Source organism: Dermacentor variabilis, chromosome 11, assembly GCF_050947875.1.
Source record: "Dermacentor variabilis isolate Ectoservices chromosome 11, ASM5094787v1, whole genome shotgun sequence".
Lineage (NCBI taxonomy): Eukaryota > Metazoa > Arthropoda > Arachnida > Ixodida > Ixodidae > Dermacentor > Dermacentor variabilis.
The window spans coordinates 59,287,425-59,308,734 of record NC_134578.1 but is presented as its reverse complement, the minus strand read 5'-3'; the positions used below and the strand labels follow the sequence as shown (position 1 = coordinate 59,308,734).

The 21,310-nt window shown below is 46.0% G+C and overlaps 1 protein-coding gene across 7 annotated transcripts in view; it reads left to right on the top strand.

Moving 5' to 3' along the window:
• Window positions 1-21,310, top strand: part of Pld (Phospholipase D) — a 170,596-nt gene that overhangs the window by 128,513 nt on the left and 20,773 nt on the right. For all 7 annotated transcript variants that reach the window (XM_075675895.1, XM_075675894.1, XM_075675896.1 and 4 more), the window contains 4 exons: window positions 11,300-11,358; window positions 14,458-14,600; window positions 15,153-15,271; window positions 16,238-16,360. In XM_075675895.1, the coding sequence (XP_075532010.1) occupies window positions 11,300-11,358; window positions 14,458-14,600; window positions 15,153-15,271; window positions 16,238-16,360 (444 nt within the window). The remainder of the gene's footprint in view (window positions 1-11,299; window positions 11,359-14,457; window positions 14,601-15,152; window positions 15,272-16,237; window positions 16,361-21,310) is intronic.

Genomic DNA, 21,310 nt, shown 5'->3' with positions numbered 1-21,310 from the left:
TCTCGCTTAAATAGCGCGACATTTAAGATGGCGCGTTACCTCAAGTCCTGTCTATAATCCAGTACGCCTGACCCACCAAAATGCGCAGAATTAAACCTTTACTAAGCCTATTTCAAGGTAACTTTCTGCACACGAAAAGAAAGTGAGGTCTGGTGAGTGTTTCCTGCAAATAGGTTATCTTAAGTTTAATACTAAATTTATAATCGCCTAAAACCGGAAAGGTTTAGGACGTTGAACCATGTCACTTAGGATTACGTAGCGTGTCGCCAAAACTATGATCACAATTACGCTAACTGCATCCGTTTTCGTGTCTAAAACGGACAAAATCAATATATTAAGTATTGCTGTCGTGAGCAATGTTTAAACAGGACATCTTTCTGCGATACTACCTTGTACAGAATAACGATTTTACGTAAAGTGGGCAATCCGGCATGGTGCATTACACTTTTTCACTTGAGGCACTCAAATACATACAGTGCGCGTAATAGTGATGCCTGTTGCGCGGAGCTTGAAGATCCCGTGCTCCAATTTTGTGGAAACTTAAGCCTGTTCGCGAAATACCGCAAACAAAAGTTTGAACGCTACATAAATAAAGATCTGCACCCTTCACTACTTACTGGAACTTTCAGTTTTGGATGGACAAATTTCATTGAAATTGATCCGGCGCTTGTCTGATGAGTCAGTTGGTATATCTCACACGTCTATGAACACGCAAACGAGACAGGGCTGCGAGTCGTAGCGATTTAAAAGAAAATCAAGTTAAAGTGTGCTCTGCGAGTCCAGTTATTTTCTGTGTATAACCGCATTGTGCTCTCTACTCATAAAGCGCTGAGAATTTTCTCTGAGCCGGGCTTTTTCTCCTTCATTTAATGTTTTCCTCCCCTTCCCCCAATTCGGGGTAGCCAGCCGAAATCGGTCTCGGCTAACCTCTCGGCAGGAGTCTTTTATGCGTTTCATAATGGTTTCACCGCAGCTTACTTCCGTAATGCAGGGAAGCATGTACAATGTGCAGGAAGAGACCGTTTGTGCAAGTACAAAATGTAAACAACGTGCCATTATTTAGTACACTTTCGGCGGCGCCTCCAGGACACCGAAGGGTCAATGGGGACATCGAAATCTGGAACCGGGACTGGTACCTCTGTTGAGGGGATCGCCGAACCCTCCGCGCGCCAGGGTCGTACAAGATCGGCTGTCCGCCATCGTGGGGAGATGATTGTATGCAAACGAACTCCGGCAGGGGCCTTGGTGGCCCCAGCATACAGACCGCCCTGGTTCCAGCTTTGTTCTCCCTGTTGCCTACTGGGTGTCCTTAAGATCCTGCGATGCCCGCTTTTGTTTTTTTTTCAATATAATCTCACGTGCTTTCCGGCGGCCTTCATCTGCCGGTATTATTGTTTTCGCTGCTAAGTGATCTCACCGCAATACATATCTGTATTGCGGCGAAGCTCACGAACGCTCAGCGCCATTATGGAAGGCGTATAAGACCCATGCCACCTTCCCTGCTTTTCATTTGTCCTACTCTCTCTCAGGCTTTCCATTCTCACTTACAATGACACACTGATAATAGCTAGACGATCACGTCATGTCTCCTCTAACTAGCACCTAAGCAGACGACGCGGGCAGCTGGTGTTGAGCGGATGTGACGCACATCCCAGCACATGGCCTCCGTGACTTTCAGCGCGCTGCGGGCACCGCCCAACAATCTCTGAGGCAAGGCCGAGGAGCCACGCCTGGTTGTCATCGTTCTAGGTTCTGCGTCGCTTCGGGCGAGTGGGAATCCCTCCTTTTTCTTCTCTCCTTTTTTTAATTTCGGCATAAAAAGATTTTTTTTCGAGCTTCTCTTGACGCACCCACTCGTATTTCGAACGCAAAGTTTTGCGTTGAGGCTGCTCTATATTTTACGCTGTCCGAAACATCGTTGCTATTATCCTTAAACACTTCCGGCAGCACTAGCGCGAAAGTTGCACTACTGCTTGTTACATATTTTTTTCGCCCCACTGCAATGCATGTCACCGCACGACGCACTTTAGCAGCTATGCTCACCTCTCCGTCGCATTTTGTCTTTTCTAAGCTACTTATTTGCTAGAAATTGACCAATTTCTTGTGCTAAGGGCCTCATAGGAATGCCTTAATTGCCTATTTTACTAATTAAGAATGCATTTAGCCCTGTCCTGTTCTCTTCAGGTACGCATAACATTTTAAAGATATTTTAATGCGCACTTTTAGTTTATTTACGGTGCATTATGTTTGTTTGTACTTGTTCGCCGTGTTAGCCCCGTTGGAAAGGCTTTCCCTCTTCAGGATTTTTCTGCTTACTTGAAAGTTCTTGTGCAGGCTGCTGCAGTACTTGACCTGGCTCAAAGTGTGGACACATCTATGATCCATCGCATGCTTTATAATTGGCCCCCTAGACTGTCTAACCTGTGCAGTTTACAGAAACGCGAAATCTCTTTTTCTTCTTTTTGGCACGCAGTTGCTGTGTTGTGCGCCTTGTGCTTAAATCTGTTTAGCTTACCTTTCGTGTTACGTATAACCATAGACTGTTAATAAGTGAGCCAAAGTTACGTAAATTTATTCCAACGTGCTGCAAGCTTCGTCGAAAGAAAGTCAGTGATGTCACATGCATGTTATGGTGAGTTCTCGCACTTACAGAGTCACCAAATCAATAGGCTCAGCGCGCACTCAGTCACGTCGTGTTATTTCGTAAGAATAAATAACTTAATCACCGGGGCTCGTGGCGTGTGCAAGTTGACCGTTTTCTGCGACCCATTACGAGGAAGACGAAGCTATTCCTTCACAATTGCTTTCAGAGCTCTGCGTGTGTAGCATACCGTCAAACGTGATAGTGCCTTCCTAAAAGTGTTCGTGCGTAGCGACACCCTGCACAACCAAAGCGAAGTGGAGCTGCTCTGTGTAATCTATTGACCTGCAGATACGATGTCCGTGGTTCCTTAATTTCTTGCCACCCCTGGATAGGACTGGCAAAGACGAGTCGCGTAAACTGATGTGTACACCGACTGAACGGGTTAATGAATTTTTCTCAATATTTAGGGGGGGGGGAAGGAATTGGAGGTCCCAAACAAAAATGAAATGGTGCCATCGACGATAATTGTCGCTGTGAAACGAATAGCCAAAACGCTTCTAACAAAGACTATTCGCTTTCTTAAAGGAACGATGCGCGCGAACTCGTAAATTAGTTACAGTGAGGTTATTCGACCGGCGCTTGTTGTTTTATTGCGCAGTTTCGTAGACAACGGAGCCGTTAATCGGCGCATCGGCAGCGGTAGCGCGCGGCAGCCCGCGCGCCTCTGAAGCGCGCTGCAATACGGAGTTTTAGGTTAGGGGGACGCGAGGCGTTGGGCCCCCCTAGCGCTTGAGGCCACGGTATACACTGCGCATGCGCAGATCTCTAAGCTAACACTCTCTGATGACTCTCTTTCGGCTACGACCGCGCACCGGAACTCGGTTTGCGCGAGAGGCACGCCAGTTGCATCTGCTTTGTATCGTTTGTGTTGCCTCTGTATCTGCGCTGAAAGTCGAGCCAGCACAGACCACCGCGAAAACGAACGAAAGAGGCAGATAAAGCTATTCGCTTTAAAATATCCGCGCCTAACGCTACAATTGAACGTTTCCGTTTTTCATTACAGCAACTTTAGTTGCAGTCAGTTTAATGGTTGCCTCACGCAAGCATGTCTACGTTTGACGTGAACTTGAATAGTGAAGGCGTGCAGAGATCGCGATGGGCTGTTGTTTCCTGATTAGCCTTGTAGTGTTGTGTTCAATATGTGGGAAACTGCCGTCTGCGGGCCTTCGCGATGCAGTTTAAGAGTGCCGCCTGCTCTACTTCTCTTTTTATCTCTTTTTATCTCTTTTTATCTCTTTTACCCCTTCACCCCGTGCAGGGCAGTCAATCGCACCTACCTCTAGTTAAGTTCCCCGCAGGGGCGTCTGCGTCAGCAGGCGTTTGGTGTGTTGCGACACCACGGACCCGAGCACACGAGGGTTGGACCCTCCCGCGTGTAGCCGTGCGCGGCTTAGCCGTGTCTGGGGAAAAGGGGATCCTGGGGGTTGAGCCGAAGCTGGGTGTTTGGACCTTTAAGGCCCCCCGGCGGAGGCAACACACCTCTTCGGCCTCGGCTTCACATAGACGGCACCCCCGGACTGACCCACCCGGGGGAAACCGGCAGTCGCCTTTTCCTGTCCTCCTCTCCAATCTTCGTCTTTCTCTCTCGCCTTTTTCATCTTTCCTGTCTTCTTATCACTTCTCCTCACTTCCTAGTTTCTCGGCGGCAAGGGTTAACCTTGTGTAGCTAGCCAGCCTTGGTTATGCTGTATTTGGTTATAGCAGCGATGTACGGCTGGCGTTGGCAGGGTTTCTATAGCAAGAGCTCCTGTCACGTCCCCCTGTTGGGCTCCATGGTGGGTGGTCGGCATCGCGGCCGAAAACCCAACTGTACTTATGGAAAACGCTTTTCCTAAACTGCCTGATCGCCCTCAGAAACGAGGGCGCACCGAAGAAGTCTTTCAGTTTTTCGGACGCCAAGTCCACAATTTTCCTCGTTTTCATGTAATCCATGCAGAAAAACCAGCTAAACAAGTACGAACAATCTCCCCATTTCTAGTATCTAAGTCCCTTACCGAAGTTTTTGGCCCAGGATATAAGGTGTCGAGGATGGCTAGCGGTGACCTCCTCCTGGAGCTCCGCGACCAGAAGCAATTTGAGAAGCTGCCACAGCTAGTATCATTTGGGGAGACCCAAGTAGTAGTAACCCCGCACCGCACGATGAATACCACCCGCGGCGTTGTCTCGGATGATGATTTGCTGGAGCTCACTGAGGCTGAACTCTTGGAGGGCTTCAGCGAACAAAATGTCATAAATGTCAAAAGAATCAAGATAAGGCGCGAGGGTAAAGAAATTGCGACCAAGCACCTAATCCTCACCTTCAATTCAAGTGTCCTGCCCGAATCAATCGAGGCCGGGTACATCAAGCTCCGTGTAAGACCGTATGTGCCAAATCCCTTGAGATGTTTCAAATGCCAACGTTTTGGCCACAGCTCGCAGAGCTGCCGAGGCCGCCAAACATGTGCGAAATGCAGCGCGCACGAACACTCCTCTGAAGCTTGTGAGAATGCTTTCCACTGTGTAAATTGTGATGGCGAGCATGCCGCATACTCGCGGTCATGCCCGTCTTGGAAGAAAGAAAAAGAAATAGTAACAATCAAAGTAAAAGAAAACATATCATTCAAAGAGGCACGCAGGCGGGTTGCATACCTTCCTAAGGCCAGCTTTGCCGAAGTGGCGCGTCAGGGGGCAGCGTCACAACGGCCTCCGGCGGCTGTCCGACCCACAAGCCGTGAGTCGGCAGTTACGCCATCTGCCCCCATGGTGGTCGCAGCTAGCGCTGCCCCACCACCCGAGCAGAAGGGACCATCAACCCCGAAGGTGGGCGCAGCCGAGGCTGCCCCAACCTCCCCGGCCTCTTCCAGCGCTAGCAACAGCCGGCGCAGCCAAATCCCTCAGGGAGCCCCATCGACCTCCGGGCTGGTGGGCACAGGGGTCTTGCCCCCCAAGGCGGGACCTTCCCTGGTAACTTCTCGCTCACAAGAGCACGTGTCCGGCGCCTCACAAGAGGCAATGGACACAACACCTGTCCCCACGGCGCGCCATGCGCCTAAGGAGCGGCGAGGCTCCCTCGAACGCTCCAGAAAGGGCAGAACTCCCGTTACAGGGCCTCGAAAGAGCCCTGTAACCTAAAGCATCACCTCCATTTCCATACACACAGCACATATTTACTTTCAATATGGATACACAAATTATTCAATGGAACGTCAGAGGTCTGCTTAGGAACCTTGATGACGTGCAAGAGCTCATTCAAAAACACAATCCAAAAGTGCTGTGTCTACAGGAAACACACTTAAAACCAAAACACACAAATTTTCTTCGACAGCACATAACTTTCCGCAAAGATCGCGATGATGCTATGGCATCATCTGGCGGTGTTGCCATTGTAATTCAAAAAAGCATAGCGTGTCAATGTTTACGGCTACGAACGGCCCTCGAAGCAGTAGCGGTTCGAGTTGTCCTACTGAACAAACTCATCACTATTTGTTCGATTTACGTACCCCCGCATTACCAACTAAACAAACATGAATTTCAGTCCTTGATAGATCAATTGCCAGAACCTTATCTTGTTCTTGGCGATTTCAATGCACACAGCAGCTTGTGGGGAGACTCTCGTATTGATGCGCGAGGTCGTCTCGTTGAGCAGTTCCTTTTTTCTTCTGGAGCGTGCCTTCTCAATAAGAAAGAACCCACATATTACTCTCTTGCAAACAGAACCTTTTCGTCAATAGATCTTAGTATAGTCTCCGCGTCTATACTGCCCGAACTCGAATGGGAAGTTACGAGCAATCCTTACGGGAGCGATCACTTCCCCGTACTGCTAAGAACATCCAAAGAAAATGAATTTCCTCCACAAGCTCCTAGGTGGAAGATACATACAGCTGAATGGGAGAAATTTCGAACTCTTACTAACATCTCGCTGGCTGATATGTCTTCTTTAGAAATCGATGCAGCTGTGGCGTACTTTACAGCCTTCATCATAGATGCCGCAACTAAATGTATATCACAAGTAAATGGATTGGCAGGCAAACGGCGTGTCCCCTGGTGGAACGACGATTGTAGGATCGCTCGTAAGAAACAAAATAAAGCGTGGGGGTTGCTACGCGCCTCCCCCACTGCGGAGAATCTTATCAATTTTAAAAAAGCAAAATCTCAAGGCAGGCGAACCCGCCGACAGGCCAGAAGAGAGAGCTGGCAGAACTTTTTAACAGGTATCAACTCGTATACAGATGAGGCCAAGGTCTGGAACAGGGTTAGTAGAATAAGAGGGCGACAAACATACTCCCTCCCTTTAGTAAACACACAAGGCGAAACCCTGCAAGACCAGGCAGATTCACTCGGGGAGCACTTTGAGCGTGTGTCAAGCTCAATCAATTATTCCCAGTCCTTTCTTAAACATAAAGAAATAATAGAACGTAAGCCAATCATACGAAAATCCAGGCAGAATGAACCGTATAACCGGCCTTTCGGTATTGCCGAGTTGAGAGCTGCCTTGAACACATGTAAAAGCACTGCACCGGGACCAGACAGAGTCATGTATGACATGATCAGACACCTACATACTGACGCACAAGTTACACTTCTTACACTATACAATACTATTTGGGCTTCGGGATACCTCCCATCCACATGGAAAGAAGCGATTGTGGTTCCTGTCCTAAAGCAGGGAAAAGACCCTTCCTTGGCGGCTAGTTACCGTCCGATAGCTCTAACTAATTGTCTGTGTAAGCTTTTTGAAAAAATGATAAATCGCAGACTTATACATTTCCTTGAGCTCAACAATATACTCGATCCTTATCAGTGTGGATTCCGAGAAGGGCGGTCCACAACCGATCACCTTGTGCGCATGGAAGGAAATATCCGCGATGCCTTTATACATAAACAGTTTTTTCTATCGATATTCCTCGATATGGAGAAGGCATATGACACGGCATGGCGTTACGGGATCTTGCGAGACCTGTCGGAAATTGGCATCCGTGGAAATATGCTGAACACAATTGAAAGCTATTTGTCAAATCGTACCTTCCGAGTAAAAGTCGGCAATGAACTCTCACGTCCCTTTACGCAGGAAACTGGTGTACCCCAGGGAGGCGTGCTCAGCTGCACTCTCTTTATCGTCAAGATGAACACGCTACGTGCTTCACTACCACCTGCCATTTTTTATTCCGTATACGTAGATGATATACAAATAGGCTTCAAATCCTGCAACCTCACAGTATGCGAAAGACAGGTACAGCAGGGCTTGAACAAGGTTTCCAAGTGGGCAGACGAAAACGGATTTAAGGTCAACCCCCACAAAAGTTCTTGTGTTCTCTTCACAAGAAAGAGAGGCCTGGTCCCAGATCCTTGTGTAGAACTGGGCGGACACCAAATTCCTGTCAGCAAAGAACACAAATTCCTTGGTGTTATTCTTGACTCTAGGCTCACATTCATTCCTCACATAAAACATCTTAAAGAAAAATGTCTAAAAACAATGAACCTACTTAAAATCCTATCCCACACAACATGGGGTAGCGACAGGAAGTGCCTGTTAAATCTTTACAGGAGCCTAGTTCGGTCGCGAATAGACTATGGAGCCGCAGTATATCACTCTGCCGCACCGAGCGCACTTAAGATGTTAGACCCCGTTCACCATCTGGGAATCCGTCTGGCCACTGGCGCATTTAGAACAAGCCCTGTTGAAAGTTTGTATGTTGAGTCCGATGAGTGGTCACTCCATTTTCGGAGAACTTACATTAGCTTCAACTATTTTCTCAAAGTGCGCTCTAATAAGGAACATCCGTGTTTCACAACCGTTAACGACTTGACATGTGAAACACTTTTTCATAACAGACCCTCTGTGAGACTTCCTTTCTCACTGCGTGTAAGAGAACTTAGCACGGAAATGGATGTCCCAGTTCTCGACCAACGCCTAATGCCTCCAGCTAAGATAATACCACCCTGGGAGTGGCAGCTGATAGAGTGTGACACATCCTTTGTACAGGTCACTAAACATGCGTCAGAGACACATATCAAAATGCACTTCTTGGAGCTCCAGTACAAGTACTCGTGCACAGAGTTTTATACAGACGCTTCTAAGTCGCATGCCGGGGTGTCCTACGCAGCCATTGGGCCATCCTTCTCGGAATCCGGTGTACTGCACCCTGAAACAAGCATATTTACGGCTGAGGCCCATGCACTATTGTCGGCTGTGAAACATATCAGAAAATCAAATATTCAAAAAACAATTTTATTTACAGACTCCTTAAGCGTCGTAAAAGCCTTGAAGTCACACTGTAAACACAGAAACCCCGTAATTACTGAGCTCTATTCCGTCCTCTGTATAGCGTATATGTCTAGCCAGCATGTCATTATATGCTGGGTGCCTGGACATAGGGGCATCGAGGGTAACGTTCTAGCAGACCAGATGGCCACATCAATTTCATTGCATACAGTCAGTCCTACTGCTTCGGTCCTTGTCACGGATCTGAAGCCTTTTTTAAGAAGGAAACTGCGAAACCACTGGCAACGTAAATGGGACGCAGAAGTAAATAACAAACTGCACGTGATAAAGCCACAGTTAGGTTCTTGGCCCTCCGTAACAAAATCACGGCGAACAGATGTCCTATTCTGTCGCCTCAGAATAGGACACACATTTGGCACACACAACTTCTTACTCACTGAAAATGATCCTCCAACCTGTGGTAGATGCGGGGAGAGGCTGACCGTCCTCCACGTCCTCCTGGAGTGTCGGGCAGCCGAATCTGAAAGAAGGAAACATTTTTCCCTAGCATACCGGCAGCACATCCCCCTACATCCCGTAATGCTACTCGGCCCAGAACCTTTATTTGACACCAACACAGTACTAAATTTCCTGAAAGATGTCGTCCTACATGTTTGTAGCCCCACATGTTCGTAGCGGGTCCTCTCTTCAGAGGATGCCGCTGCGATATCTCTTAAGTATAGCACATGCCTCTAGGCCCTTGTCTTTCAAGGGCTCTGGCGAGGCAGCAGTGCTCCAAGTAATTTTAACATCCTACATATTTTTGATTTTGCATCATTCTTCTACGATGGATTTTATTGTTCTTAGTAATCGTCATTAGTCATCGCCATAATTTTATAGCACGTAGATTTTACGCACTTTACAGCGACAATTTTTAGGCCACTTTACAGCCAAGTCACATCTCCATAATACATCGCCAACATCACCACTTGTCATGGCGCTCTTTGGCCACATCTGGCCCTTGCGCCATTAAACACTACATATCATCATCTAGTTAAGTTCCTTGCATTACTATGCATTTTCTCTCTCTCCTACAAAAGGCCACAAAAGCGCTGCTGCTGTATTTTAAAGCTACCGGATTGAGTCAGCGTCTCTGACCCGGACTCAGTGACCGAATGATATCCCTAGTGGACTTCCTCTTCTTCTTTTAATCTTTCCGTCCCCTTTTCCCTTTCCCCAGCGTAGGGTAGCCAACCGGGCTCAGTCCTGGTTAACCGCCCTACCTTTCATTTATCATTTGCTTTCTCTCTCTTGTCTCTCTCTCTCGTACAATACGGCGTCGTCCTTCCCCATATTAACCCTGCTATATCGGGGTTTGCCGTTAGGTGATAGACTGCACTCCTCTAATCGGTATTTCTTCTCCCCCCCCCTTTTTTTTTTGAGTTCAATGAGAACTTACCGACTAGGAATCCCGATTTGTCCGTCATATACACCGCACAGCAGTCGTCCTGCAGTAGACGTACGTGCAGAAAGCATGCCCAAATGTTTCATGCACGGTAAAAGGCTCCGAGGAGATTCACTCCGCTAACAGTGGGAAACTGTGAACGTAACTGCCTTTTTGGAAAGGATAGTGTAAGCGGACTGTATCAGTTTCGTTTGTCCCGAGTTAGGTTTCCTTTTTCTGCGTGACCTCATGTGCCTTTCTGTCGCGTCACTTCGTTTTTTTCTTTTTTTCATCCTACCTGACCTTACGTCGCAGCGTGTTCTGTGACCTTTGTCGTGAGCTGTTCTTATTGTCGCCTGACCTCACTTCTGACCTTTTTTTTTCATGCTGAAGTGACTAGCGCAAGAGCAGACACGGGGCACGAGAGTGCGACAAGGACAAGCGCTTGTCCTTGTCGCCCCTTTTGTGCCCCGTGTCCACTCTTTCGCTAGTCACTTCAGCATGGAATACCAACTAGCCCAGTCTCACACCCTGCTTTCTTTTCGTCCCTGTTGCCTTTCAATTGAGCGCTAGCTTCGTATTTCACGTGTAGCGTGCGTATTCAATTTTGCGTCGAAACGGAGTAAGCCAGCGTCTCCTAAGCATTGCGTATTTTTCACAAAGTCCGTGCTCGCTTTCGTCTTCGATGCCGTCCGCTTCGACAACCTCGCCTCTGCTTTTCGTGCTGTATTACAAGTGCGCGCTACGTTGCCATCATGTTCCACTGCCGCGACGCGTCGACTGCCAAGTGGCTGCGTCATTCTCCCGAGTGCATGCGCTGTTGGTGTTTCCCGGAATGTGATCGCGGCGTAAGCAGCGATGCTGTGCTCGTGCATTGCTTTGTGTCGCCGTCGCCTTGCACTGTATGCACAACACACGCCTTGCCCTCCTCCTTCCGTCCTGCCGTTCTGGTTGCCAGCGCTGCGGTGGTTTTCTTTTTTCTTTTTTTTCATTTCTTTTTGCGATGCTGACGCTTCTCTTTGTTTTGCAGGGCATGCAAGCCTTCCATCGGCACACCCGAAAGGACTCCCTGGACTCTCTCGATGACCTGTAGGTGTCCAGCGAGCACTACGCCTGCTGTTATTTTGCTGCTATTATGTTGTTATATGTGCTGCCAGGTCTTATCCTCACTGCTTTGCTTAATCTATGTATTGGCGATACTGTCAGTCTCAAAAAGATATGAGTTGGAGATTATTTCGAATATGAAATCGAATAAGTGTTTGCGATTCGATTGGCGAGGAAATAATTCCTGGGTATTTCCGTAACAAAACCAAAATTATGAGGCACCCCGTAGTGGGGGGCCTCCAGATTAATTTGAACCACCTGATGTTCTTTAAGGTGCACGTCAATGTAAGCACGCGAGAATTTTTTTTTCTCCCAGTGAAACAGGGCCTGCGTGACGGATTCGACCCCGCAACCTCGAGCTTAACAGCGCGGCGCTACTAGGCTACCGCGGCGGGAATTCGACTCGTATTCGATTCGAGAATTCGCTATTCGAAGTTGTCGAATATTCGTTTCTGTTCGTATACTGTAAGGCACAAAATCGTATGGTTCGGCCTGCAGGGAGAAATATAGATGCAACGAGTCATTAAATCGTTGCTACGGTAGCCATTGACGCAGCTGATACGTTCACTTTTGAGTTGTTTTCTATTTACAAGCCTCCCGGTTGACCTGACACCCAGTTGACAAAGGCGATGTATGTATAACACAGTGTAAGGGATATCATAAGAAGCCAACAAACATTGACACCAAGGAAAAGATAGGGGAAATTACTTGTGCTTAATAAATGAAATAAAAAAACGATCAATTAAGGGAAATTAAAGTGGATGAAAAAACGACTTTCCGCAGGTGGAAACCGAACCGACAACCTTCGCATTTCGCGTGCGATGCTCTACCAATTGAGCTACCACGGCGCCTTTTCCCCATCCACTTTCTTGGGCATTTATGTGTCCTAGTAGAACCCCTGGGAGTGTTAGCCAGCGCCACCACTCACAGACCCTGGCGGCGGACGTGGAACGTCCTTTTTGCCGCAGGCCTCACGAGAATGTGATCTTTTTTTGGTTGAAGGCAACTGGTTAATAAACTCACACAGGCTACATGAAGGCATCAGTGTTGCCGGATTCGAGACCCTCGTTATGTAATAAACGAGAAGAAAGGGAGTTAACCGAGAGGCCCGATTTTTATTAGTCATATCATAAGAAGCCAACAAACACTTACACCAATGAAAACATAGGGGAAATTACTTGTGCTTAATAAGTGAAATAAAGAAATGATACATTAATGCAAATTAAAGTGGATGAAAAACAGACTTGCCGCAGGTGGGAACGGACCCCACACCCTTCGCATTCCGCGTGCGAAGGTTGTGGGTTCGAAGGTTGTGGGTTCGGTTCCCACCTGCGGCAAGTTGTTTTTTCATCCACTTTAGTTTCCATTAATTTATCGTTTCTTTATTTCATTTATTAAGCAAAAGTAATTTTCCCTATGTTTTCCTTGGTGTCAGTGTTTGTTTGCTTCTTATGATATGAGTAATAAAAATCGGGCCCCTCGGTTAACCCACTTTCTTCTCGTTTACAGTGTAAGGGAGTTTCTTTTCTTTTTATTTTTTTGCCAGCTGGGACTCCACGTGGCCTTTATGTTGCGCTTATTTTCACAAGCCAAAATATGCGATATTCCTTTCGCTATTCGTAGGTTATATTTCTCAAATATTCGATCCGATTTGAAAATTGTTATATTCACACATCCCGGCAATCAGACGAATGTAAATGAACGCCACATATGTCAATCGCTCTGGAGCGAGAAAGCTTGGAGACCACAGAAGCCCGCGACGGAAGTTGTTTTTCTTTTTTCTTTCTTTTTATCCGCGGCCTAGGCATGGAAGCTGAGACAATACGATGCACTTAGGCGATTCCAATTCGCACACCCGTGCAAGAAGAAATATATTTGTTTTTTGGTGTTGCCGTGGTGTTTAAACATTTTTTTTTGTCTCACGAGTTGCGTAATGAGAATAGTGCACGCCCTCATAGCACGTAAGAAAAAGGAAGAACGACAAAAATTACTACGACAGTTTATAGCGTTAAGCTGTGGTTGGCATAATAGTACTAGTTCATCGCAAAGGCAATACTACAGAAGTCGTACAGACAGCGTAAATGTGACCGAAGTTGGGCAGCTATTAAGTGCAAGAAGAAAGGGAGAAGCTATTAATAGGTTAGCAAGTTGTTGCTGAACAATACTAATAATAAGAATGATCTTCAGAAACACTAATAAAGCTCTTATATATATATATATATATATATATATATATATATATATATATATATATATATATATATATATATATATATATATATATATATATATATATATATATAGTGAGAATTTGGTAAGGTTTGTTGTGTTAAAAGAAATAGGATTTAGTGAATGTAATACGTAATTTTAAATTTATGGCACCCATATTTTTAACTGTCCTAAGTTCGAAAAAAAGAAATCTCAAGTTCTTCTTGTTTTTTGGTGCGCGAGAGTACCAAGTTTACTACTCTGCAACTCAGCAATACGAAAAACGATATCACAATTCTGTAAACTGCACCTTTACATATATCTTAAAGTAGAAGGCGTATCACACCGCTCTGAAATATACACTTGTTACTTGAATGCGTAGGACTTTCGGAAAACCCTCGTAAAAATTGCAACAAGTTCACGTAAGTTGTCAATTCCTGAATCAAATTTGTTCGTCTTAGATGATCTAACAGATGCCATTTACAGAACTGCGAAAGCTGTTTTCGGCGCACAGAGACTTTCGGATTTGTAAACTTCGTGCATCAATTATTTTAAGCTTCCCGACTACCGGCAATTTTCATTAAAATTTCGGTCCTAAATCAAAATTATGTTTCGTACATGCTCGAATGCTACGTTGTTTCACGAATGCAACACGTATTATCCAAAATGGTATAGCGGTTGTCTCACAGAAGTGTATTTCTGCGTTTTACATGTATTTGATCGAAAAGAGAATTCGGAGTCGGCCCAGAACTATAGCTTCCTAAAGCTTCCTAACAGACACGTGTCCGTTAAAACAAAAACAAAAAGAAAGTCACCCAGCACAGGCCGCTGCACGTCAAAGCGTTTGACGCACGCTTTTCGCGCGGGGTCCCACAGGTCCGACGTGCCCCGCTCCGAACTTCGGGCCAGCTCACTGGAAGACGAGATGGGCCTCCAAGGATCGGCCAAGTACTGGCTCGGCAAGGACTACACAAACTTCATCTTCAAGGACCTCACCGAAGTGGACAACCCTTTTGTCGGTGCGTCCTCCTGTTCTTCGCTGGCGGCGTGGAACGCGCCCCGTTTTGCTTGCTTGGCGCTTATCCACTAGTATAGGGAGTTTTAGGTGGCCTGTAGCCACATTGTTTAGGCTTGCAAGGAACTTTTATCTATAGCGCGTATTGAGCAAAAGAAAGCTTAATCGGGTTTTTTATCAAAATGATCTGTAGTTTTCTCCTTGTCACTATTGCTCTGAGTACTGTAATATTTAATTAACTGAAATATTTAATAACTACGAGAGAGATGCAAATGAGAGAAAGGCAGGGAGGTTAACTATTATTCAAACCTCCGGTTTGCTACCCTGCATTAGGGGAAGGCAAAGGGGGAGTAAAGACGGAAAGAAGAGCTTGACAAAAATAAAAGCGCGATAAATAAAATATGAAAAGCGACGGAATGGGATCATTAGAGTCTTTCTAATAGGCCACTGTCACGTAAAAAGGTCCACAAAGCCTAATAACTAATTACTAATTGCGCTGTTAGACGAAATGCAAGGAACACAGTCGTGAGTTGGTCTCTCGCTGCCCACCGCGCAGACATCGTGGACCGCAACATGACCCCCAGGATGCCGTGGCACGACATCGGGGCGGCCGTCAGCGGCGCCGCGGCGCGGGACATCGCGCGCCACTTCGTGCAGCGCTGGAACTTCACCAAGGTGCGCCCTCTGTGTGCAACAAGCGCGCTTGCTCGTTGCGAGAAGAGAGAGTGCGTGCGGTTCTGCACTTCTTTTGTTACGAAACGGCATTGCCTGATTGATTTCTGAATTTATTAGTGCGTCAGCGTATTAGGAGTGTCGTAAGTGAAAAAAATAAGTGTGTGTGAAGTTTGGGAAACCGGTCACGTATAGTGCGTGTAAATTATGTAAATATATATATATATATATATATGTAAATATATATATATATATATATATATATATATATATATATATATATATATATATATATATATATATATATATATATATATATATACCGCGTCCATATGAAGCCAACAGACAGTGACGCCAAGGCAAGGATCGGGGAAGCTAGCTGTGGTTAAACATGAAAGGGGGGGGAACAGAATACGTATATATATCTTGACGTAGGCGCGTGTATGAAGCGATTTATTGACAATTCATTGACGTGTGGACGATCCACTATCGTTTGCACGTGTCGTTTGCGCTTCGGCGCCTTTGTAACCAGCGCTGAGAGTCCGTCCAGCAAGCATTAAAACGGCAGAAAGAGGAGAAAAAAAAAACGAAAGTTGTTCGCCTTAAATATTACACTCGGAATGGTTAAGCGCCAATGAGTAAAAAAAAAACATGCTGTCGCCAAAGTTTTGTGCCATATATACTCCGCCCGCCTTCGTTCTTCTTTATTTCCAACAAACCGTACACAAGCTACCGCAGACTGCTACGGGGAATTTTGGGCCCCGTGCCAAGGCTTCGCGGAAATTGAAATTGTATTGCGGGCCTGGTTATTGCTTTTGATGCCGATCGATAGTATACCTGCGTATTTCCTCCTGTACGGTTCAAAATATAAATCCTTGTAAGACTTGACCACTTTTTACACATATCCGGCCCTTTCCTCTGTTATTCTTTCCTTCTACCTTGCATCTCTCCCCCCTCCCCCATCGACAGTTCGAGAAGGCCAAGCAACACGAGAACTACCCTTGGCTGCTTCCCAAGTCCTACCAGGACGTGGAGCTGGAGTCGACGTTACCGGAGTCTGCCGTCGGCACCCTCTTCACCGCAGACTGCCAGGTGCGTTCCCGCACGCTTACGCGAACGCGGCTTAGTATAAGGTGTATAGCTGAGCCAGCAGGTTCACATGTTTGCAGGTTAAAATAAGCGCACACCTTAGACGAGACAGGAGGCATCTGTAGAGTTGAATAAGAGTTTTCAGTAACAGCGATTTGGTTGTTTTTTTTATGCATTGCGAGGACACCACGATGAACCTGTCCTGTTATACGCGGTGCGGTCGGTGCACAGTTCCTTGGCCTCTATATATGTGTGTTCTGAACAAACTGTAGTTGCGAGTTCGCAACATCTGCGCTTGTTCAAGACCAAGTATGAACGCGGCTACCACGGACTTCAAGTACACGCATATAGTTTTTTGAACCACAGAGCATGCATTTTGAGTTTGATTCAAGGTGGCGGTTTTCACTTAAAGACATTTATGTCGTGCATGCACTAGTCCGCGCAGGAGCGATGTTACATTGCAGAATAACTTTTAGCTGAATGCAGGGACATAACCACCGCTAAGTAAGACGAATGTCGCTCCGCTGAAATAACAACTGAAATTTAATGATCGCTTGAACACACATACTATGGCAAAACAAACAACGAAAGAGTTAGGGTTCTTCCTGCTTATGACGCTGGGGCTCTATAACGTAAAAGTATTCCAATCTGTTTTTGTTTCATTATACTGACGTCAACTTTACGTAACCACCGACGCAAGCGTCGGGCGTTAACTCGCAGTCTCGTTTGAAAAGCCCAATAACACGCACTCCTCGTTTATAGATGGTCACTTTTCTTGCTCTTAAAGCCTATAGTTTTTCCTACATTGAACAGTCTTTCTCATCTAATTGGCTGAAAAGAGTCGAGGAGCAGGCTCAAGTGAAGAGGGTTTCGACGTGGCCGAGCCAGCACAGTGAGAGCAGATAACCCGGGCGGTGCTGGCGTCTGCGATTGGTCCGTTTCCCCTTACTTAGCTTGTGGTGGCTGATCGAAAATCGCGGCGGCGTGCAACGAAAGGTTGAAAATGCCGCTAAAACGGATCCTCAGCAAAGAAGAGCTGGCAGAGAACTGCCGTATATCCGGCGAAAGCGCTCGATAACGTTATACTGCCACGCTGAAAGTTTTATTATTCGCAAATTAATCCATGCTTCCCGGCAGCTCCGACTCGCCATTGCAATTAAGAGCGATCGGCAGGCAGCCATCTTCTATTCCTTTTACAACGGGCCACTGCCCGGCTATTCAGAAAAGCAAATTCAATTTCGTTCGCCATACTAATGCGCCTTTAACGCGTACACGTCACGTTGACGCGGTGAGTTGTCGCGGTTTTGTGACGTCGCGTGACAGACAGGTGGAGTGAGCGAAGCCCTACCCAGGTAGCACAAAAGCGATACGTAACGTTTTCGTAGCGTTTATCCAAGACGATAAAAACGGGTTAAAGAAGACACGAATGAGAGAACTTCGGCGGGAAAACGTCGGATATCTCTGCTAATGTCCGGCTTAATTACTTTCTTGAGACGATCTAGAACAGGTCTGCAAGACGTATTCGAAAAGCTGGTCTAGAAATAGGATTGGGAAAGACACAAGTAATCCCTTTGCCAAAACTATTCGTAACCAATTTCTAAACGTTTTTAGGACATTATCAAAAAGCTGGTCTAGAAGCGGTCTTGAAAGGTTTACGATCATCTGAAGCTAGTTTTCGCGGGTGACGGGCGCGATCAGACATCGTTGTTCAAAACACGCGTTTAGTTTCGCCTCACGCGACTGGCCTATGCCGCGCAGACGTCGTCAGCCGCACCCGTTGGCACGGCCTAGGCCAATCGCGTGAGGTGAAACTGATCGGGCGTTTCGAACAACGATCTCCAATCGCGCCCCAGATGAGTAGAAGCGTCGGTGTTGACTGTAAGAGCCATGGCGCAGTGCCAAGCACTGTTCCCCGCCTGGCCGGCGCATCGTCTACCAAGTCGCACGAAAATGAGCCTGTTAGGAATAATAAATCCTTAATACCGCCTTTAGTAAGCTACGATGCTTACAACCACAATGGGAATGACATCCTGCAAAGAACAAATGGCCACGTCTTGGCAGGTGGCCAGACCAAGCCCTTCATGCCAAGAGTGCATGAAATGAGAACATTGTGACAAAGCAAGAACACTTTATTAAAATGTAATGCTTATGCAAGGTTCGAACAAACTGTGTGAGAAATGCAAATAGAAATAAAAGTACATCAACAATGACAAAAGTCGCAGAAAGGATTCGTAATGAACTCGAAAGTGAACATTCACTAGCACATAAACAAAATTCCAAGTACACATACAAAAATGAACAGAAAAACCTGGAGTGTACTAAAGTGTCTAATTTATCATAGTAAAGTGCGCGTGCTATTAGATGGACTAGAGTTATGCAGAAGTGACATCGGAGCGAATGGAAGAAGTAGACTGAAAAATGCAAGAGTATGAATTGGATGGTAACTGCCTCCAAGCAATGTTACCAATCATCTAGAAGCTTGAAAAGAGCACGAAAAGAAATACCACCGCATACCATCATAAAACAATCCTGACAGAAATAAAAAAAATGGGAACAATGCAAAATTGGAAATATTGCCTTTAGGATATATCAAAGAAGGTAATGGCGAGAAAAAATAACCATACAACAAAAAAGTAATAAAGTGAAATTAGTACAGAATACTTAAACGGGGGATTCAGTGTAACACTACTGTAGTACAGCGAACGATGAGACAGTAATGCTGCATCTTGTCACTCCAGAACGTGAGAAATGAATATGCAAGCCTCATATTAGAAACTTACATAAACATGGAAATAAACTGGAATGCACTGGAAGCTGCATTTGTGTAACAAAGGAAGCAATAGTCATAATAAATAGTAAGTGTTTTATCTAAAAAGCCCTTTACAAGAGGCAAAGTTGTACTTCTCTGGCAAAAATAAAGTTGCAACGAATAATTTGCAAACCAGCAAATACATTAATTAGCACACTGACATGTCACACTTTGCGCACATCTCCAGTCTCCTAAAGTAAAAAAAAGCACTCTGAATGAGAAAAACGTTTAACACATGTAGCCCAGAGCAAATTCTTTGCCAGTTCACTCACACTTTCACATCCAAAAACATTTGCCACAAAGTCCAGGCACAGTTCCACTGATGTTTACCAATTCACCCCCACTTTCACGTCCAAAAATATTTGGCACACAGTCCAGGCAGAGCTTCATAGATAAACAGCTTGAGAGCACCCTACTGATTATTGTGCAGTCCCGCTGCTGGAAATAGAACTGCCGCACATGCTGGTAGTGGTTTCAATGTAGACACACTTGCTGCCCTGGATAGGCAGGCTCAGATATCTGCACTAGTGCTCCATTTTGTCGAAGTAGACACATTGATGCACTACGCTGGTAATTGAAATGTTTTGAATGCACAAGTATTGGCTTCACCAGAAAGACTTGCCCACATACCACCACTGGCATATATATGCACTTGCTCTTCACTCAGTAGCATTGAACTTAAAGTGTTCTCTATGTGGGAGCCATGTGTAAAACCGGTGTCACACGACCACTATCGATCACTATGAAGCCCGATCCGGATCGAAATTATCGATGCGACTGGCTCACTCTCGTAGCTTGCGCAGAGGAGCCAATCACGACCGAGAAATTCGATTTGCAACGGACTGGATAGCGGCTAAAAGAGCCCCGTGTGAAACCGGTACCAAATAATGCACAGACGTACGCTAGGAAAATGTGTTGCACAAGGAAAAAGAACTGCGACATGCCCTGTTGTGCGAAGCGCGCGAACAGAACACATGTATATATATATATATAAAAAACTGCGAGAGCGCTTCGCGAACTCCATGCGCACACATGGCACCCGCACGAACTCGGCAGGCCGCCGTAAAGCGCGAAGGGCGCACAGCGTACATTCCGACACATGTCCCAAACTGCAAACAATCGTACTACCTAAAGCATACAAGTTATTTTATACCAAGGGCATACTCGACTCACGTATGCAGTATGCACAAGCGAGTTATGCAGCGTACATGCCGTATCCATTCGCCAAATAGTAAAATTGATAACAAGCACAAAGCTACAAGGGACTCAATACATTACTACCATTTGAGGCGTCAAATAAAATCGAATTTGGCCGTTTCATATATTGGACACAATATATGGACACATGTGGTACACGGTAATACCATGAAATACCCATCACGTGGGTAAAGGGGGCGAAAACACAATCGAGAACCTGAAGCGCAAACGATAAAAGCACGGTATGGTGCACGCAAAATTCTGTCAGTGCGCTGTAGCGCGAGGGAAGAAAATAGGGTGAGCACTTGACCTCACCCTTTGATATACCGCACTAGTAGTGAATCATTAAAAAAAGCCTGTTTGAACCAGTTCCCTTGTCTGCAACACTCTTGCTAAACGGGAGACTAAAATACCACTATGATGGCTCTATTGCGGAGATCGGCAAGGTGCGCACAGACAGAAATTTTGCCGCCTTTCTTCGCATTCTGCAAAATGCTTTCTTGTTAGGATCACGCATAGCGGCCGACCCCGACGCTAGGGACACACAGGCACGATTTCGTCCCTCTAACTTTCGTCCTTATACTGCCCTTAACGCCTTAATTACAGCGTCAGTGAAAAGGCGCCTCACATAACATGACAATGAACTTGAAGAGCTGATTAGTGCCCTCCACTCCGCGCCCTCCAATTGAAAACACTACTGATTTCCAAGTTAAACTACACAAACAGATCGCACAACCCAAACTAATCACAGAACGTCGTTTTCTTGACGGCAAAACCCTGCAACACTTACATGACAAAGGGCAGCGGCAGCACATTCAGAACAGCCGCTATCATACCACAGCGCAATGCAAGTGCGATAACGTTATTATGCCCGGCTCAAACAGATCGCACAACCCAAACTAATCACAGAATGTCGTTTTCTTGACAGCAAAGCACTGCAACACTTA